Source organism: Symphalangus syndactylus, chromosome 6, assembly GCF_028878055.3.
Source record: "Symphalangus syndactylus isolate Jambi chromosome 6, NHGRI_mSymSyn1-v2.1_pri, whole genome shotgun sequence".
Classification (NCBI taxonomy): Eukaryota; Metazoa; Chordata; class Mammalia; order Primates; family Hylobatidae; genus Symphalangus; species Symphalangus syndactylus.
The window spans coordinates 116,870,334-116,890,985 of record NC_072428.2 but is presented as its reverse complement, the minus strand read 5'-3'; the positions used below and the strand labels follow the sequence as shown (position 1 = coordinate 116,890,985).

Here is a 20,652-nt window from a genome sequence, read left to right as displayed (position 1 = left end):
ATTCTCCTTTCTCTTGTGTAAGTGACGAGGAGAAAGGCGTCTCTTCATTCAGCAAGGAGTCTAGACGTAGGTGGCCCATTTGCTGTTGGAAAAGAAACCACTCAGATCCTTTCTGGAGAACTGTGAGGTAATTAATTCTAGAGCTTCAGTGTCTACCATATATTAAAAAATACATGTAGATGTATTTGAATCACAGATTAATGGAATCTGTGATTTATTTCTCAAATAGAACTCATCAAGTTTCAATCTGAATGGGTTAGTTCAGACTTTGCCAAGAAGCTTTCTCAAACCTCTTCTCTTCCTAAAAGCACTCATGCCAGAGTTTCAAGCTCTATCTGGAGGAGTTGGAAGACAGCCACTGATATATTTCACACTCTACTCCCTTTCCTTATGAAACACTACTGAACACCTACCAAAGTTATGAACTCGCATACTTCATAGCTAGGACACTAAACTCTGCCAAGGTACATGACTGCAAATACCTACCTGTGGGTTCTCACGTGTTTGCCTGTTCTCTGAAGCCGTTTTGTCCACTGAATTTCATTTTCTTGTGGCCCTTGAAGTGCTTAAAAAAGATTACTTGGGTAATAATTATGTCTGCATGTGAGAGAACTCTTATTTTCTTTATTATAGCAACAAACATAATATTATATTGCAAACAATATCCAGATAAAGTGTCAGTAGTGGTTTTGATTAAATGATAGGTCTTATTTGTTATTAAAACCAATTACTGATATATCTGAAAAGAACTTTTGACATTTGGATATCAGACCAATTAGAGACAGATTAGTAGGTTAGTGTTGACTTACATGAAAAGCAGATGCTTTAAACCCAGGCAACATGGATTTTCATGTGGTCCTTATTATTTTAATCAATGCATGTTGTTTTCTGGATTTTGTTCCTAAAAATATTAAACAAGTACCTGTTATGCCACAAAACAAACAAACAATCAGCATAAGTTAATACAGGCACAGGCATAAAGGTGCAGAAATGTTTTAAAGAGAAACCTGGTTACAGAAGATGCTTCCCTAACATATAGGACTAAAATTATCTTACTGTCTTTAAACTCTTTTTTCCTCTGTATTAGTTTGTTCTCGCATTGGTATAAAGAAATACCTGAGACTGGGTAATTTATAAAGACAAGAGGTTTAATTGGCTCATGATTCTGCAGGCTGAACAGGAAGCATAGTGGCATCTGCTTCTGGGGAGGCCTCAGGGAGCTTTTACTCATGGTGGAAGGCAAAGTGGGAACAGGTGTCTTACATGGCAGGAGCAGGACCAAGAGAGGGAGGGGGAGGTGCTACATACTTTTAAACAACCAGATCTTGTGAGAACTCACTTACTGTACAGTAGCAAGGGTGGATGGTGCTAAACCATTCATGAGAACTCTGCCCCCATGATCCAATCACCTCCCACCAGACCCCACCTCCAGCATTGGGGATTACATTTCAATATGAGATTTGGATGAGGACACATCCAAACCATATCATCCCCACTCTCACTTAATGACCTTAAAAATCAGGGCCCCAAACATGTATTTTACCCAAGTGGTATTGTATATAGTGCTACTGGACTTAACAAAAACCCACTGCCCTCCCTGTACTTTTGAATCTTGATCCCCAAGAACAATTGTTTCCAACCTCTTTAGCTCTTTTTCTGGTATTTGTCTCCATTTTTCACATAACATTTTTATGTTGCTATTTCTTGATTTTTTTTTTTTTTAGCTTTCATTTTGATTGTCTGTCTACTACGGAAGATGATGACTTAACTCCCCACAGTGCACACATTGCACATGGATGTGTGTATGAACACACATACACTTCCTTTCCTCCAATCTTTCCAGTAGGATTGTATCCTAATTCTGATTTAGTTAGTATTCAGTGCTTGTATTATCATGATTCTGCATTTGATGTTGGAGTTAATCTAGTGTACTAAAATACCATTTCTATTCTTAAACATTTTGTTTTTCCTTAAATTAATCATTTCTTGCTTTGTCATATGCTAAGATTTCTATATAACTTACCAATTCATCCTCAAACTTTGACAGAACTGTACATATCCTTTCAGTATATCCACCTCAAACACCTCAGTTTCTTTTCTTCTTGGAGATTCTTCTGGAGGCTTCCATTTCCCTGCTCTAATCTGGGTGGTATGATCTTTGGACCTTTGATGGCTGTTAACTCTGCTTCTCTTCATCATCACTTTGAGAAATCCCCTTTCCTTCTCTTGTGCTGAATTCCCTGCTACTTGGATTCTGGGTCTTGTTCATTCTTGTTTCCTTTCTTGATTGGAAAGCTTCCTTCCATCCCTGAGAAGCTTCCTAAAAAAGGTATGTATGGAAGGTAAATGATTTTTTTTTTTAGTTTTCTTCATATTTTAAATAGACTTTATTCTACCCACACACTTGATATATAGTTTGGCTTGCTTTCTTTTCATTTCAAATAAAACTCATTTTTTCTTATAATTTTGAAGGTGTTGCTCCATTTTCTTCTGACTTCACATTATTGCTGTGAAAATCCTGAAACCATTCTGAGCCTTAATCCCTCTCTGTAATCGGTTTTTACTCACAAGTGTTTTAAAATTTTGTGTTAATGTTCCTTCCTATAGGGTTTTCTTCCTTCCCCTTCCTTCCCTTTTCTTTTTGCTGGCATTTTACATGTATTTTCAATCCAAAAGTTCTTGTTCTTCAGTTCCCAGAAATATTCTTAAATTTTTCTTTGGTAATGGCCTCTCTTTATTTTCTCTTTTGGGGATTTCAAAATTGGAAAGTTAAGCCTCTTGAATGAATTCTCCAATTTTATGGTCATTTTCATTTGTTTTACTTTCTGAAATATTTTCTCAACTTGCTCTTATACCTTATCTATGGAGATATTTTTGTCTTTTCCTTTTTAATTTCTAGGAGCTGTTTCTTGCCCTCTGAATGTTTCTATTCTTTAAGCCTCCTATTCTTGTTGCATGGACACACTTCTTGTCTCTGAGGATATTAATAATCTTGAAGTTATCTGTGTATGTCTTATTTCTATGTCCTCTAAGTTTATCTCTTCTGTTTGTTTCGGTGCCTGACTTTCACAGTAGAGGCTCCTCTCAAATGTCTGCTATGATATTAAGAGTGAGGTGCTGACATGGTGTTTGTGAGCCTTGGAAGTGAGGACAAATTCATTGGCCAGTGGGCTTTACTTTAGCTCGAGCAGGTGGAATTGGTCATTTAGTTGGGAAACATCCATATAAGTATCAGTATGTCATTACCCTTGGACCAGATTCTCCAGAGAAGACTCTTCCAATTTTCTGTATGGGGTTTAGTGGGGGCAGGGGTGGGTGGGGGGAGATAAGTTAGGCTACTGCAGTCTGGATGCTAAACAGGGAGAGGGGACCAGGGACTATCCATTCAGTGTGCAGACTTTTATTCTATAGAAACTCGCTATGTCTTCAGCTGTGTTTGATGTCCCTGAGTTCATCCTCTATAGGAAATGACTCTCTGATCTTCTGTGCAGAGGGACTGGAGTTGAGGGAAGGGACTTTAGAGATTTTCAACCAACTCCATTTTCAACCGCACCTTCTGGAACCTCTGGTACCTCCACTCCAGGGCCTTCATCATGTTAAGTGGAACACCAGCTTTCTTTCTGTTGGCCTCATCCCCAGCCCCACTCCTTGTGGGCTCTCACTGAGCTTTTTCTATTCTGGTAAGTCAATTGCAACTTGGTAATCATCTGCTTTTCAGCTTTCAAAACATTGATGACATTTCTCTCCTCTTTTCCCCACCTTTTTTACAGTAGACAACTTAGTTGGGTATTTGGAGGAATTAGAGTGTCTTAGCTCAGGTTGCTAAATCAAAATACCATAAACTGAGTAGCTTAAAGAAGAGACATTTATTTATCACAGTTCTGGAGGCTGGAAAGTCTGAGATTAGGATGTTAGCCTGGTTGGGTTCTTGGTGAGGGCTGTCTTCCTGGCTTGCAGACGATGGCCTTCTCACTGTGTTCTCACATGGTGAATGGAGACGGAGACAGAGAGAGATCAGTCTGATCTTTCCTCTTCTATTAAGGACACTAATCCCATGTGGGAGTCTTACTCTCATGACTTCATCTAAACCTCATTACCTCCTAAAGGTAATACTATCACATCAGAGGGGTAGGGCTTCAACATGTGAATTTTAAGGGTATACAGACATTCAGTTTATAACATGGAGGTAAATAAATGTGTTCTATTTTCTATGCTGAACAAGAGGCCAGGCCATGCAACAGTCCTTTTTTTTCGCTGCTGCTATTAGTGAGTCTCAGAGTAACAGGATGGAAGTAATTGAAAGGGTGCTGTATCAGGTGGCTCATCTCCATTTTCAGGTTTTTAAAATGGGAAAGACAGAGTAAGAGAAGGGAAAGGGAAGGGAGAGAAAGGGAAAGTTGAGCAGGATCAAGAAATAGGAGAGAGAAATGGACGAGGAGAGGAAAAGCGAGGCTATTATTGAATAGTAAAATGGAAGCCATTGTTGTCTTCATCTTCAGCCCATCCCCAACACTCCTTTCATTTTTTTTTTTTTGAACTGACAAGAGAACTATAATGCTTCAATGAACTGGTCATCAGACCCCTACCACCTGACCAAGGCTCCAATACTCTAACAAAAAATAAGTTTTTAAGATCCCCAGTCATGCTTCGACTTGTGAAGTCAGGATTTATAATTTTGAATTGGAAAAGTTTTCTGATGTACCCTCTAGTTCATCTCCTGTAGGCTTTTCAAAAAGCAATTTATTGTATTTTACATGATGTTCTATTCCCGTATTAGAACTTACATAATTCACAGTACTCATGGGAGGCAGCTATGTGGTATATTCATAGAAACACAAAATGTTGAAATTCAAAGGCATCTTGAGATCATCCTGTCAAGCACCCTTCTTTTTACAAATGAAGGAACTGATAGCCACAAATGTTACACATCTTGCCCAGGGTCATGCAGAGGGAACATGGGTGTGCTCCATTGCAGGGATGAGAAGAGGATAGCATGCCATGAGTGAACTTGAACGAGTGCTTCTGTTACTCTGTTTATATTCCAGGATCTTTTTTTTTTTTTTTAAACAAGCTAAGCTGCTTTTCATTTGTAGATATTTACATGTTATATATGGTTAAGCTATAATGCATTTGCAAGGAGAATGAGTTTTATCTAGAAGTCACTGCATCAATGGAAATTGTAGAAATTATATCACAGAAATTTATGAAGTAACAAATTGTTATTCTTTTGTCATTTGCAGTTCTGATTGGTTTTCATTTTTGTGCTTGGATGATGTTGGGATTGTTGAAAGCTTAATGTTCTTTTCTAAGAACCCCCTTAGATAAACAATACCATTTAATGCAGAATGTTATAAAACACCTGCTATATTTCCTATAACACTGAGAATGTAGATATTTTTGGTTTCAGTAAAAGATTGTTTGACAATGCATCTTTAAATTATGCAGTATTGACCTGGCTTGCACATTTTCAGAATTTCCAATAATAGGAATAAATTTTTAAAAACCTATTCTCACAAGTTCTGATGTGTTTTAACATTAAAATAAAGCCTTGTAGATAGCTGTTTGATTAGTTGTGATTACATTTTATTGAGTCCAGCTGAAATCCTTCGTTCTTAGGATTGATGTGTTGCTATTTCCTCTTCCAGTGGTCATTTTAATGGTTAACTTGATTTTTTTCTGTATTCCTTCTACGGTAACATGAGTTGTCTGCTTCTTATTGTGGAAAAGTGAGATTAAATCTCCTTTTGTACATAAAGCAGGGTGTTTATTACATCATATTTAATGACAACATTGTCAAAGGAAATATGCATCTCTGTGGACTGGTAGTATCCATTAGAAATAGATTTTGCTGGTTTTTGGCTGGCTGAATCAAGCATAATCTCACTTCTGAAATGTTTTCTGACTTGTTGATTCTGATGCATATCAATGTATCATACAACTATTTTTTATGCTTCTCTAACCACGTAATTCCAAGGCCGCTGGCAAGAGCCAGTAAATCTTACTTACAGTTGCCAAATTCCATTTTCTTGGTCTTTTGTCCCTAGGCTGCCCTATATGATAGCATTTCTCACATCAAATTGTAATATTTGTTTACATATTGTGTTGTTTACTGTTATCTCCTGAAGATGAGGGACTGTGTCTTCTTATTCATTCATGTAACTCCAGATTCTAACAGAGAGCTCAGCATGTAGCCAGAGCTCAGTTAATGCTCCATGAGTGATGACAGGCAGACCCGGGTTTATGGAGAAAATAGCTTGCAATAGGCTCTTTTGAGAGGATGTCAGTCAATGAAATTTCTGTCCAACTTGAACCAGACCAAAACACATTTATCTAAACTGTGCAGCCTTGATGATGTAAAACTTTGAAGTTCACATTTTGAATATACCACCTTACCTGTTGATGTTGTATTTAATTATGAACATTGAGGTGACCTAATGACCAAGGAGACAATTATTGAGAGATGATAGCAAAGTACAGTAATTATTTGCTATTAGGATTAGGTTGACAAGGTTTGCATTTGACTCCTCAATAGCCGTGTGATCTTGGGGACAGTTTTTTCCATGTAAAAAGAAATTTATAATGTTTACCCTACTAACTTGATAGCATTAGGATATTATGAGGCTGAAATTAGATATTAAAACATTAGTGAAATAGTGTTTTTCTGTTTAAATATATTATTATTTGCTGTTTGTTCTAAAAGTAGATCTTTCATTAAGGAAAAGGTGATAGAATCGTGTGTGTGTGTGTGTGTGTGTGTGTGTGTGTGTGTGTGTGTGTGTGGTTGGAGGAGGTTCTTGCATCTCAAGCTACTAACTGTCTTCTATTTTGAATAACATCTAGTCCAAAATGTATTTTGACAAGAGTCCTTCAAAGAATTATGCTGGGCATGGTGGCTTCCACCTGTAATCCCAGCACTTTCGGAGGCAGAGGCAGTAGTATTGCTTGAGGCCAGGAGTTCGAGACCAGCTGGCCAACATAGCAAGACCTCTATCTCCACAAAAAACAAAAACATTAGCCAGGCATGGTGGCACACAACTCTAGTCCTAGCTGCTTGAGAGGCCAGGGTAGGATTGTCCCTGGAGCCCAAGAAAATGTTAGATGGCTTGCTATCCAAAACATATGTATTCACTATCCTTTTTTTTAGTACTATCTGAATCCAAAAAGTTAAAAACATAACTGCATTTTTAACCTTTTTATGTACTAAACACATGGATCAAATCCTCCTATAGGGAATGATCTTGCATTACCTAGGGAAACACTACACGTTACTTGTATTTCCTTGAAAGACTGAGTTTTTAAATGCTTTGGGTGCTGATGTTTGTTCTCTGAAGTTCATTTCCTAGTTTGGTTACTGCCATACATTGGTCATTGTACAACCCTTGCTCAGAAGGGTTATTTGGCTAAAATAATAATGACCTTTCTGCTATCAGTTTATTCTTTCTTAAATTGAGAATCTCAGCCATTGTATCTGTTGAAAATGTTGCTTTGAGCAAAGACCCCTCACTGTTTGGAAGCTAATACATAGCAGAATTCGGGTAATGCTGATAAGTAGAATCAGATATTACTTGGTGCTGAGTAGAAGGGTGCACATAGATTATAAGCTCTAATAGCTGCTGTTGATGTACTGTTGAGAATGTCCTATCTGCAGAAGGTATTTGGAAACGATTTTATGATATGTACACATATAACACAGACACCAAGATACTTTGCCTTTTTCTGAATGATGGTGGTTTTAAAACATGGATATGCTTATCTATTTATTAGATAATTTCACTGTATCAGGAAACAGTGGCTTCTTATTTATTCACTTATTTGTCACACATCCAATGAGTGTTCACAGCTATCAGGCTTCGCTAGACTTAGAGATACACTGGGATGTTTAATTGGTGCAATTCTGAAATGATATTATTAATTCTGTAATGGGCTTAATTCAAAGTCTAATGCTGTTTTTTTTTAAAGTCCAGAACAGGTAAGAAATTTAAACAGTGCTCACTTTGATTTCAATATTGTCTTTGTCATAATGGTTTTTCCAGGCAATGGGCTGGAAAATACGTCAGAGAGTCTGTTCATATTGGTCATTTGAGCATTTAGAGGGAGTTAGTTTTCTCTTTTGAAACTTTCCTGTCATATTTTTTGCTGCAGATTCTGGGAAACTCATTTGAAATGGCAAAAACAAATAGACAGAACAAAATAAAGATCACAAATCACTCACCAAAAAATAATCCAAAAAAGAATACAAATGCACACAGCACATTAATGAAATTCATTTAAACCTAGTCAAGTGCTCCTTCTCCAATTGTTCCTCACCCCGCACTTGCTTTTTTGACCCTATAGAGAATTCCTTTTCTGCCCAGTTCCATAGATACCTCTGGACTGGGTGTTCTCTCTCAGCTCTCCTCTTTCTACTCTTGTTCTCTTTCATTCTCCCCGGACACCATTTCTCTTCTCCCCTTTCCCCTTCCTAGTTCTCTTCTTTTATATTTCTTTCTTTGTTTCTCTGAATCTTTCCCAGTTCCTGTACCCATGTCTCCTTAGACATTTCTAATTCAAAGGAAGAGGTAAGAAGAGGCAACATATCAGACATTCATTTCTATTGTGGTGAGCGTAAGTTTTTCTTCTAACTATACAGCTTTCTGCAGCCGACTCTATACCCCCCTTGAGGAATCTCTAGTGTGAGCTGTGATTCTGTGTATACTTGGGGAGTGAAATTTGAGGTTTCTAGAAATAATGCAGGTAAATATCACTTGATGAAAGCCAATCACTGTTTCTGTGTGGGGGCTGTTGATTTTGATTTTAAACAATTTACAACTAGCAGGTGTTTTCTGAGGCAAACATAATGTGTTGAGTGTCTATTGAATCTCTTCACAAAGCCCATTTGGGGAGCATCTTCTCAATCTTCAGATGAGGGACAGAGGTACAAAGAAGCCACCTCACTTACCCAGTCTCACATAGCTAAGAAGAGAAGGGCCAGGATTTGGACCTAGGAAGTCTGACCCTAGAGACAAGATTCATGTTCACCCCACTCCTCTGTTCCTCTGAGCAGACCTCCATATCTGTGGTGGGTTGTGGCTGAGTGAGAGCCCAGCGTGGACACTGACCCTGTGAATCTACCTAGACCCGATCCACCTCCAAATCACAGCATCTCTCTGAGAGTACATCTGCAGACAGGCAGGAGAGGGGCTCTCTGTGCCACGGTCCTTTTCTTTTCTTTTTAATTATGATTTTTTTTTTTTAAAAAGTATCTATTTTTATTTTAGATTTGGGGGAATACATGTGCAGGTTTGTTACCAGGTTATATTGTGTGATGCTGAGGATCGGGTTTCTGTTGATCCCATCACCCAGATGATGAACATAGTACCCAATAGGAAGTTTTCAGCCCTTGCCCCACTCCCTCCATCCTTGTGGAGTTTCCAATGTCTATTGTTCCCGTCTTTATGTCTGTGTGTACCCAAGATTTAGCTCACACTTATAAGTAAGAACATGAAATATTTTGTTTTCTGTTTCTGCATTAATTTGCTTAGGATTATGGCCTCTAGCTGCATCCACGTTGCTGCAAAGGACAAGATTTCACTTTTTTATGGCTGTATAGCATTACACATTGTATATCTACCACATTTTCTTTATCCAGTCGACTGCTGATGGGCACCTAGGTTGTTTCCACGTCTTTGCTATTGTAATAGTGCTATGAGGAACATATAGGTACATGTGTCTTTTTGGTAGAACAATTTCTTTTCCTTTGGGTAGATACCAAGTAATGGGGTTGCTGGGTTGAGTGGTAGTTCTGGTTTTGGTTCTTTGAGAAATCTTCATACTTCTTTCCACAGTGGCTGAACTAACTTACATTCCCACCAACAGTGTGTAAGTCTTCCTTTTTCTCTGTAGCCTCATCAACACGTTATTTTTTGACTTTTAATAATAGTCATTCTGACTGGTGTGTGGTGATGTCTCATAGTGATTTTGACTTGCATTTCTCTGTGACCAGTGATGTTGAGCATTTTTTTTTTCATATGTTTGTTAGCCACCTGTACGTCTTCTTTTGAGAAGTGTCTGCTTCTGTTGCAGTCTCGTTTCATAGTGGATTGTCTTTATTTCCCTATGCATGGTAGCACATGCTTCTTCTGTACCATTCCTTCATTGCATTGCTTTTCAGAGTCCCTTTAAGATTCCACATGGCATTTGATAGAGGGAAAAGTATAAAATGCTTGAAAGTGAGAAAGAGAAAATGAACATAAATATCAGTGCAGTTTTGCTCTTTTAATCCATGTTGGTAGAGATAACACTTTTTCTTTACAGTGATGTGCGAGATAAATCTTCCCTTTTGCAAAGTACACTTTAAGCTGATAAACTTACAGCTTCATGTTGTGCACTTTCCTGCTAAGTCCCAGTTGTACACCACATGAGAGGTGAAAATATTGTTACAGGAGGCGTGATTACACTTATTTAAACCATAGAATAAATTTTACTCAACTACCACTAAAGGACCAATTACTTTAGGCCAAATTGTTTGTTTACTTATGTTTTCAGAAAGATGGAAATATAAATGATGCTAAGGATATTTAGGGTAGAGAGTTTATGTGTTTCTGTTGCCTTAAAAAAAGACACTTGGTCATTTTGTTTTGCTCCTTGCTATTATCTGAAGGCATGCTCATAAGAAATAAATAATGGTGGATGGGCTGTATCACATTTTTATTAGATCAAAGAATGTTTAATTCTAGGCAAATTTCTTATCGTCAAACTGTAAGTCTAATCATTTTTAACCAATAGTCTAGTCATTCTCCTTAACGATTGATAAAATGGTAATTTTGTTTGCTTATTTGTACACCAAAACCAAGGTCTGTCATGTAGCTCTAACAAATTATGTAACCAGAGACTTGAGTTGCCTTAGGAAGAATTTAATTTGATGGAAATTGTGAACCAACTTGAGATACTGATAATACTGTAGTCATGTTGTTTTTTTAAAAAGCGCACTTAGTATTCTATACACAGCTTTGTAAGTAATTTCATCCCAATAAGTTAATCCTCAATTTCCATCACAGTTGGAACTTGGTGCTGTGACATTGTTTCTTGTTTTATTTTTCTCCTATTATTATTAATAGCGATTTTTGTCTTATAAATGATCAACTAAAAACATAATTCTTTATCCTTTTAGATTGGTTTAACAAAACTTCTTTATTGAAATACCAGAAAGAATTAAGATCCTATTTCTCCTACTCGTGCTGACTACAATTCCAGTTTTCTACCATTTGTATAGATTGCCTTTCTTTGTGCAACAAGACGTCTTTGAAAGGAAGTTTTAACATTAAACAATAACATTCTATTAATTATTTGCCTTATATGGCAAACAATAGTATACTATTGTTTCAGAAAAATGTCTTCATTTTTGTATAAATTTCAATTATACATTATTAACACTAATGTACATATGGTGAATTGACCTTCAAGATCCCATCAGTGCATGACCTGTTATTCCTATTTCTGGGAGTGCTATAGACAGACAGCCTTCAGCTCTGAACCCCGTGAGGGAGTGCCCTGGCTACAGAGAGCTGCCTTGCCCAAGGTCACCTTCCCCTCTTCCAGAGTGGCCCAAATCTGATGACTCATTGTATTGGTCAGGGTTCTCCAGAGAAACAGAACCAAAGAGATTTTTTGTCAGATACTGGCTTACATAATTATGGAGGCTGAAAAGTTTTACAATCTGCTGTCTGCAAATTGGAGACCCAAGAAAACCAGTGGTGTAGTTTGAATGCCTGAGAGCCAGAGGCACTGAGAGCAGAAGATCAATGTCCCAGCTCAAGCGGTCAGGCTGAGTTCATTCAGCCTTGGTCTACATTTTTGTTTCATTTAGGCCCTCAATGATCCCAGCCTGCATTGGAGAAGGTAATCTGCTTTACTCAGTCCACTAATTCAAGTGCTAATCTTTTCTCTCTTTTTTTATTTGTTTGTTTGTTTTTGAGACAGAGTCTCGGTCTGTCGCCCAGACTGGAGTGCAGTGGCGTGATCTCAGCTCACTGCAATCTCCGCCTCCCAGGTTCACGCCATTCTCCTGCCTCAGCCTCCCAGGTATCTGGGACTACGGGTGCCCGCCACCATGCTCGGCTAATTTTTTTTTTTTTTGTATTTTTAGTAGAGACGGGGTTTCACCACGTTAGCCAGGATGGTCTTGATCTCCTGACCTCATGATCTGCCCGCCTTGGCCTCCCAAAGTGCTGGAATTACAGGCATGAGCCACCCCGCCCAGCCAATCTTTTCTGACACACCTAGAAATAATATTTAACCAGCTGTGTGGGCAGCTTGTGGCCCAGTCAAACTGATACATAAAATGAATCATCACACTGATTGATGTGGAGGTATAATGGCCTGGCCTTTGTGGCCTGTTTTAAAGCAACTCTGAAGTTCGTTCTTGCCTCAGAACTTCTTGTGGTGTCAGCAGCCTGTCACTGGGCCACAGCCAGCTGGATTTCTCTGCCTGGATTTCTCTGCTTCCCCTGAGCCCTCCATCAGGTAGATGCCAAGAGCAAATTTTGTGCATTTCAAACTCCTTCTGAGGTCTGCTTCTAGGAGAGTCCAACAGTATTATCTCAACACATTAGATTCCAGCCTCTTAAAAAGATAGCACAAATGTTTGAATGAAACAGAACATGTGGTTGTTTCCATAACAACTTTTGCTTAACAATTGGCACCCGTTAATATTTTAATAGTTTTAACCATTTTATTAAAGAGTTAAATTCTAATGTCAACTCAGATATTGGAGCCAAATCTTTACTACTTATGGAATCCATTTGAAAGGAGAATTAGTTCTTGGGGGTAGGAACTGGGGGATGGGAGAAGAATGTAAATAACTTTTCTCATTCTCTCACCTTAAAATTGCCCCAATCACATTGTAATCAACAATGATGAAGAGTGAAATCTAGTCATTTCATCTATTGGCACAGGCAAGTGAGCAAGTATCACTTTTCAGAATTTAGGATGTTTGATAATATTACCCATAAAATGGTGAAGTTTCAAAAATATGATCTGTTGAAAAACCGTTGTTTTAGGGCTGAATATCAAGTATCTCTCAGTGTTGGTGATGATTCTTGTCTGATTATGATTATTACTGTTATTAACACTAATAATAATGTGCTACATTGGCATAGGAATTTACCCTTTATAATTGGATTCTCACAGTATACCTGAGAGATAGTTATTATGAACCTCATTACAGAGATGAGGAAACTGAGAGATGAGAGACTTTTCAAGATTATATGGGGCCACCCTCAGATCTTCTGACAAGTCTATTTTCATTCTCATTCCACCATCTCTCTGCACTAGCAAATCAATACATACAAGCCTTTTATCTCTCATATCTGAGACAACTGAACACTCACCCACAAGTCTCAGCCTTCTAAAGAGGTAAAAATTCTGAAGTGGCATTATTTACAAATTTGCTCTTGTATCAATATGAGGAAATTCTAATGCCACTCTACAGATGAATACACTAAGGCTTAGGTAGTATTCTAATTCATGGCACCCTAATAAAAACTATTTTGGGAGGCAGATCCCATTTCAGTGACAACTTCCTCTGAATTGTCATGGCCCCAATTTTTTTTTTACTTCTTTTAATGACAGCTACTTTTAAACATATATTTACATGTAGCCCTACTTGATGGAGAAGTCTTTGAAAGCAGCAGTGTCTCATTTCTATTTCTCTATCCTAGCAGTACCTGTCACAACTCTTCCATTTATTCATTCAACAAATATTTGTTGAAGTCTATGTACCAAACACAGTGATACGTGTTGAGGTATACTGATAAATTTGAAAGACAAGGTTCAATACTCATGGATTTCTAACCGAAGAAGAAAAAGAAAAAGAAGTAACAAAATAAACAAGTAAAATTAAAATTATTATGATTGCTGCAATACAAAAGAAGTGGAAGACAAGAACCTCAGAAAAGTCTTCCTGAGAACATGCATCAATAGAAACAATTGGAAAGTTTGGAGGGTAGACCGGCTATATGCTGAAGAGCTTTAAGTCACTTCTATAATCTGCATGGATTCCAAGTATTTTAATTAAGCTCTTATTTAGGATAACAGAAGGACTGTATTTATGTAGCTGTCAATTAGATTTACAAGGGACAACTGGCAGGGTTTTAAAAAAAGAGTCTTTAAATTTGCTTTATCTTATCCATCAATCATTTGCAGTCACTAAACCATTAAGCCACAGGTATAGTCAATTGTGGATGGGCAAGATGATGGAAGAAGTCTAGACTTAGAGGCAGATAAATCTGGCTTTGAACCTGGATTTCAGTATCTTGCAAGCCGTTGATACCCCTGTTTCTCATTTTCCTTATCAGAAAGATGGTCATGATACAAACTTTCAAGTTCTGCCATTAGGAATAGAGATGGTGTCACTGAGTAAATGAGATTGGAAAGGAGTGATCATGTGTATTGTAAAGTATACATAAAGTGTTAAATTCAACAAATGATCTTTAAATTATTGTTAAGTAACCAGAAGGAAAAAAAATACACAGGCTGCAAGGAAACTAGCCAGGAAATTCTAGAAAACAGCCAGTTATAAACTCCTTCATACAACATTTTGCCTGTAAATACTAAGCTTTAAAAATTACAGAACAGGAACACCCCTGCAGAATAGGAAAGTTAATGTCCCTTGAATTGTACACAATTAGTAATCTTTCAGACTGAGACATGGAAGAGTAGATGTGGTGGACACATTCTTTGATGAAGGGCAACTTCTCTTCCTCTCACCTACCCCAGGAATTTAAATCAGGACACAGAGTCTCTTTAAAAAGTCAAGCAATGGATGTGGAGTATCGTATGGAAAACGTATCTTTGAGGTCTTAATCTTTGAATTTCATTTTATTTTTAAAACCAAATTCTAACAGTATATAATGACCTCTTCCTCTTATGAAGTCATAGGACTATTTTAGGGGATGATCTATTTGTCATTTATGACTGAACTGTGGTATATCTTATGCTGTTATCTGTGTTACCTAATTTACACCCTTGTCTGACATTTCTTATGTGTACGTATTGTCATTCAATTATTTCATAACTGCTGAGGACTGGCAGTCTTTGTCTGTAGCTCCTGAAACATAGTAGACCATGAGTGCTTATGAACAGATTAGCTGTCTGGCTTTTTGACTGATATAAAGAAAGAAAGTGTGAATGGGTATCAGGGTTAAGGAAATAATCCCAGTCTTCTAACTACAATCATTTGAGAAATAATTAATCTACACTTTAATAAAATATCCACAGGCACCAAACAGCACAATGCCGTGTGGAACAGGTTCTCTACAAGCATTTGTTCAGCTTAAATAGATTAATAGTTCAGTGCCTCTTTCCAGGAAAATTCAAACTGACCAGGTTGAAAGATATGAGGTGAGGTACAGGAATAGCAAAAAGTGAAATGGATTTAAGCTATGTTAAAATTCAACTCAGCTAACTCAGCTCTTTACAAACAAAAATGTTTAATAGGTCCATGGTGAATAAATAATGAATTCAGATTAAACTATGTTTGGATTGCTTGTTTGCTTCTTCTGAAACAGTAATAATAAAAATTTTCAGAACTTAATTTTTTATGGCTACAGAGTCAGTAACAGTCTCAGAATGATACTCAGCATATAACATGTCTTTAATGGGATGCTTAAGTAATCATGGCAATTTAATTAAAAGGGCAGTCATCTTTTGAAACAGCTATTGTTCCCTAGAGTGTGTTACTTCATGTTACATTTTTGCAGTTACCTAACTTTTCCACTCACGGAGGTTTGTTTGTTTGCATTTTAAAGAAATTATACATAGTCTTCAACTTACCTCTGGACTTCATTCCAAAAGTTTTCTCAAAATATGTAATCACTCCTTTCCTCCTTCTCCAAACCTGATTTTTTTCAGAGTTCTATGATTCACCTTTTCTATTGCTGATTTAAATATTCTCTCTCAGTGATCTCTTTGCCCCACAACACTTCAAATACCTAAACTATCAGCCCCTGAGGAAAGCATTACAATTCCCTTCTCTCTCTTTAGCTCCAGATTCACTTTTTCAGTTTGACATTCCATGCATACTTTGAAGACAACCGGCCTCTGATCAAAATAATTCTTTCCTCCTCCTTATCCTCCTGGATTTCCCACCTGTTTAATGATACCATCACATAACTGGTCACAAAGACCAAATCCTTGGAGTCATACTTAGTGGTTTCCCATTGCTTTGCTACTTACATCAAATCAACACAAAGCCCCATTGATTCTGACTCAGAGATTCTGCCTTAGCTCCAGCTGCTCCTCCCCAGCACCAGTAGTGCTGGCTCAGTCATCATTTCCCACTGCCTATTCCAATACCTCCTTGCTGGGCTCGTTGCCTCCTGTTCATCCCACTTCAGGCTGCCCTCTGTATCAGCGATCCTCATCCATTTTTCTTCCGTGGAGTGCAAAGCTCATACATGAGACATATTCCTATGGGCCACTCAAAGATCAAAGAAATAGAAACATTTAGTGAGAAAGTTAAGCATTTAATTATTCATAGTCTTCCACAGGCCCTGCAGAGCCACACGCAATCGGACCCTTATCTCCATCTCATTTTTGTTGCCCACTCCTCTCACCCTCATTCATTGACGCCCCTGGCCCTTTCCTGCCCTTTCCCGCCCTTTCCCATGCTTCCTTCTCCTCCTCCTCCTCCCTCTTCCTCCTCCTCCTCCCTCTTCCTCCTCCTCCTCTTTCTTCTTCCTCCTCCTCCTCTTTCTTCTTCCTCCTCCTCCTCTTTCTTCTTCCTCCTCCTCCTCTTTCTTCTTCCTCCTCCTCCTTCTTTCTTCTTCCTCCTCCTCCATCTTTCTTCTTCCTTCTCCTCCTTCTTTCTTCTTCCTCCTCCTCCTTCTTCCTCCTCCTCCTCCTCCTTCTTTCTCTTCCTCCTACTCCTTCTTTCTCTTCCTCCTACTCTTCCTCCATCTCTTCCTCCATCTCTTCCTCCTACTCCTCCTCCATCTCTTCCTCCTACTCCTCCTCCATCTCTTCCTCCTACTCCTCCTCCATCTCTTCCTCCTACTCCTCCTCCATCTCTTCCTCCTACTCCTCCTCCATCTCTTCCTCCTACTCCTCCTCCATCTCTTCCTCCTACTCCTCCTCCATCTCTTCCTCCTACTCCTCCTCCATCTCTTCCTCCTACTCCTCCTCCATCTCTTCCTCCTCTTCCTCCTCCTCCTCCGTCTCCTCCTCTGTCTCTTCCTCCTCTTCCCATTTGCTCCTCCTCCTTCCATTTCCTCCTCCTCCTTTCATTTCTTCTCCTCCTTCCATTTCCTCCTCTTCCTCCTCCTTCCTCTTCCTCCTCCTTCCTCTTCCTCCTTCTTCCTCTTCCTCCTTCTTCCTCTTTCTCCTCCTCCTTCTCCTCCCCCTCCTTCTCCTCCCCCTTCTCCTCCTCCTTCTCCTCCCCCTTCTCCTCCTCCTTCTCCTCCCCCTTCTCCTCCTCCTTCTCTTCCTCCTTCTCCTCCTCCTTCTCCTGCTCTTCTTCTTTCTCCTCTCCGTTCTTTTTCTCTTCTTCTTCTTTCTTTTTATTTTGCATTAAGCCTGATTTACCCACAATATTTCTGAATTCTGTGAACTTAGAGAATTTCTTTTATTCACCATTGTGTCCACAGCACCCACGCAGTATCTAGCAGATACTGGGCATTCAAGAAATATTTGCTGAAGGAATGAATCAATTATCACAACTAGTGGTGGTATATCGGTAGACCAGCTAACTGCAGGTAGTGACACAGCCCAATCTGTGTATTATGGGCAATTCCCACCCCTGGGATGCATATTATAAGGTTACTAAGAGTCCTGCTATTACAGGCATAATTTTGAATGTTCTCTAACTTATGAGAAAAATAGTTTTATATACCAGCACCAGTTAGTCATACATCTGCTGTACATATTAGGTCCGATCACAGTGCCCTGGAAATCTATCGTTTGGCTACCAGATGTTTCTTCTTTGAAAGTCTACTAAAGCATAAAGCTTGGCACGTACTTCTCCTGCTGATGAACCTAATGGATTTCCATTGTTTTCAGGATAAAGTCCAAGTTATTTGATGTCTTAGTCTTTTTGGGATGCCATAATAAATTATTATAGGAGACCAGTGCGGTGTTGGTGGCATGTGCCTGTAATCCCAGTTACTCCGGAGGATGAGGTGGGCAAATCACTGGAGCCTAGGGCTTTGAGGCTACAGTGAGCTATGATCTGGCCACTGCACTCCAGCCTGGGTGACAGAGTGACACCCCCATATCTAAAAAATAAAAAATAAAAATTATCATATACTGGATGGCTTAACCAATAGTAATTTATTTTTACAGTTCTGGAGGCTGAAGGTCGGAGAGCAAGGTGCCAGCATGGTCAAGAGCTGATGAGGGCCCTCTTCCTGGTTCAGTGTCTTTTTGCTGTGTCCTCACATGGCAGATGGTGCAAGAAATCTCTCTGGAGTCTTTTTTATAAGGGCACTAATCCCATTCATAAGGACTCCACTCTCATGACCTAATCACCTCCCAACAGTCCCATCTCCTAATCCTTTCACACTGGGCATTAAGTTTTAACATATGAACACTCAGCCTACAGAATTTGGCTTGTCTAACAAAGCCATTCTCAAGCTGGACCTGGTCATTGTTTCCAACTTCAAACCCAGCCAGTCTCTACCATAGGCCATGATCATGCTAGGTTTTTACATACTTTGGCCTCCACCAGACATGTTCCACTTTTGTCCTCAAATGGATGTATATTTTCTCTTTAAAATTCAGCTCTCTCAAGCACTTTAGTTACTCCTCCTTCTGTGTTCTCATTGTATTCTGTATCCTATTAATTATATACTTTATTATCTATTCCATGGTAACTTATTCAAATGCCTATTTCCCAGACTAGGCGGTAACTCCTGGATTAGACTGTGCATTTCCAATGTTGAGCCCAGTGCATAGAATATAATGGCATCCAATAACAGTTGGATGACTGAGTGCATTATCAGTTGTTTGGAAGTAAAAATGCCTTTGCCTACTGAAGCAATGCTATAAATGGTGATTTAATTCTTAGCTGACTAAAAAAAAAATACTGTTTATACCATAATGCAATTGAAACCTATTGCTAATATTGCTTTCTCATCTAGTTTCAGAATGTTATCTCTCTGTTTCACTGCAATTGGGGGAACCTCTTTCTTCTCCTCCTACCCCAGCCCAGAGGCAGAGATCTTTTTTATACTTTTCTCTTTTGTCCCTCATTGCCTAAGAAGGAGAGGCCAAAAGAAGGTTCTTTCATTTTACATGCAGTGAAAATGAGATGGTATTTCTGCCATTTCGATTTTCACAGTGGAGATGTATGTCAATCCAAAGTTGGCATCTTTGGGGTTTGCCTGTGTCTTACATAGTCTTGAAGACCACTTGTCTCATAAGACATTGCTATGCTGATGTGTGAAGACCTTGCTGCAGTTCTATTAGCTATACAATGAAATTAACTTTAAAAGAAGTCTACTAGTAAATAAAAGTAACAAAAGGACCTTGCTACTTAATAAGGGTCTCAACTATAAGACATACTCATACTTTTATTAATTCTGTCACTTGTCCTTTGGCTTATGTTGCATAAATCAAAAGAGCCCTTCTTCTTTCCACCTTTTGACTCTCATCACACATCTTATACACCTTGGTTTTCTTAGCTATATCCACAAAAATTATGTTTAAATTTTGAGAAACAAACCCATGTCTGATTAATAATTGTTGTCATTTATTTGGTGAATATATTATAATGCAAACAAACACAATTGCTCTTAATAGGTGATAGTGACACATATTTTGAGAAATAATATTCGTACAGAAGTATGTGCTTTTATAAAGTAGCTAATTGGGTTTGCTAATTAAATAGTCTTTCTGAATCACCCCCTCCCTTCTTTTTTAAATAGGTGGTGTTTGCATTGCTCAGTCACAGAAAATCCCACGTGAACCAAGACCTGGAGAATTTGAAAAAATTATCAAACGCCTGCTAGAAACACCTAATGCTCGAGCAGTGATTATGTTTGCCAATGAGGATGACATCAGGTGCTGATTACTTTTCTTCTGTATGTAGGGTCAGATTTGAGTCCCATATCCTCTTTCTAACATATTTCATGTTCAACATAAAAGCTTGTAATTCCCTTCCAATAACAGACTGCCTTCTGCTGCCTTCTAGTTTGTAAATCTGAAATACCTACAGAGTAAAACTTGGGGACTAAATGAGATAAGACAAACAAAGATGATAGACAGAATGATGTGAATGAGGTTAAGGATAAGGCTAATTAACATATGTTGGAGTTAGTCTCTGCTATCTTGCTTTTAGGAGATGATAAGACTCGAGCAGTTAGAATGATCGTCTTAATTGTTAAACAGTGATCTACCGAGTGTATACAACTTCCTAAAGCTGGTCTTGTAATATTCATAATTGTGGTATTTTTAATACATGTGATATGCATTATTTATTTTTATTCCTATAGGAGGATATTGGAAGCAGCAAAAAAACTAAACCAAAGTGGGCATTTTCTCTGGATTGGCTCAGATAGTTGGGGATCCAAAATAGCACCTGTCTATCAGCAAGAGGAGATTGCAGAAGGGGCTGTGACAATTTTGCCCAAACGAGCATCAATTGATGGTAAGAATGCACTGCAGAGAATTTGTTTTATT

At 38.5% G+C, this 20,652-nt stretch overlaps 1 protein-coding gene across 11 annotated transcripts in view; it reads left to right on the top strand.

The window, feature by feature from the left end:
• GRM8 (glutamate metabotropic receptor 8) overlaps nt 1-20,652 on the top strand; it is an 845,179-nt gene that overhangs the window by 352,907 nt on the left and 471,620 nt on the right. For all 11 annotated transcript variants that reach the window (XM_055283870.2, XM_063642236.1, XM_055283871.2 and 8 more), the window contains 2 exons: nt 19,899-20,034; nt 20,466-20,620. In XM_055283870.2, coding sequence (XP_055139845.1) covers nt 19,899-20,034; nt 20,466-20,620 — 291 coding nt within the window. The remainder of the gene's footprint in view (nt 1-19,898; nt 20,035-20,465; nt 20,621-20,652) is intronic.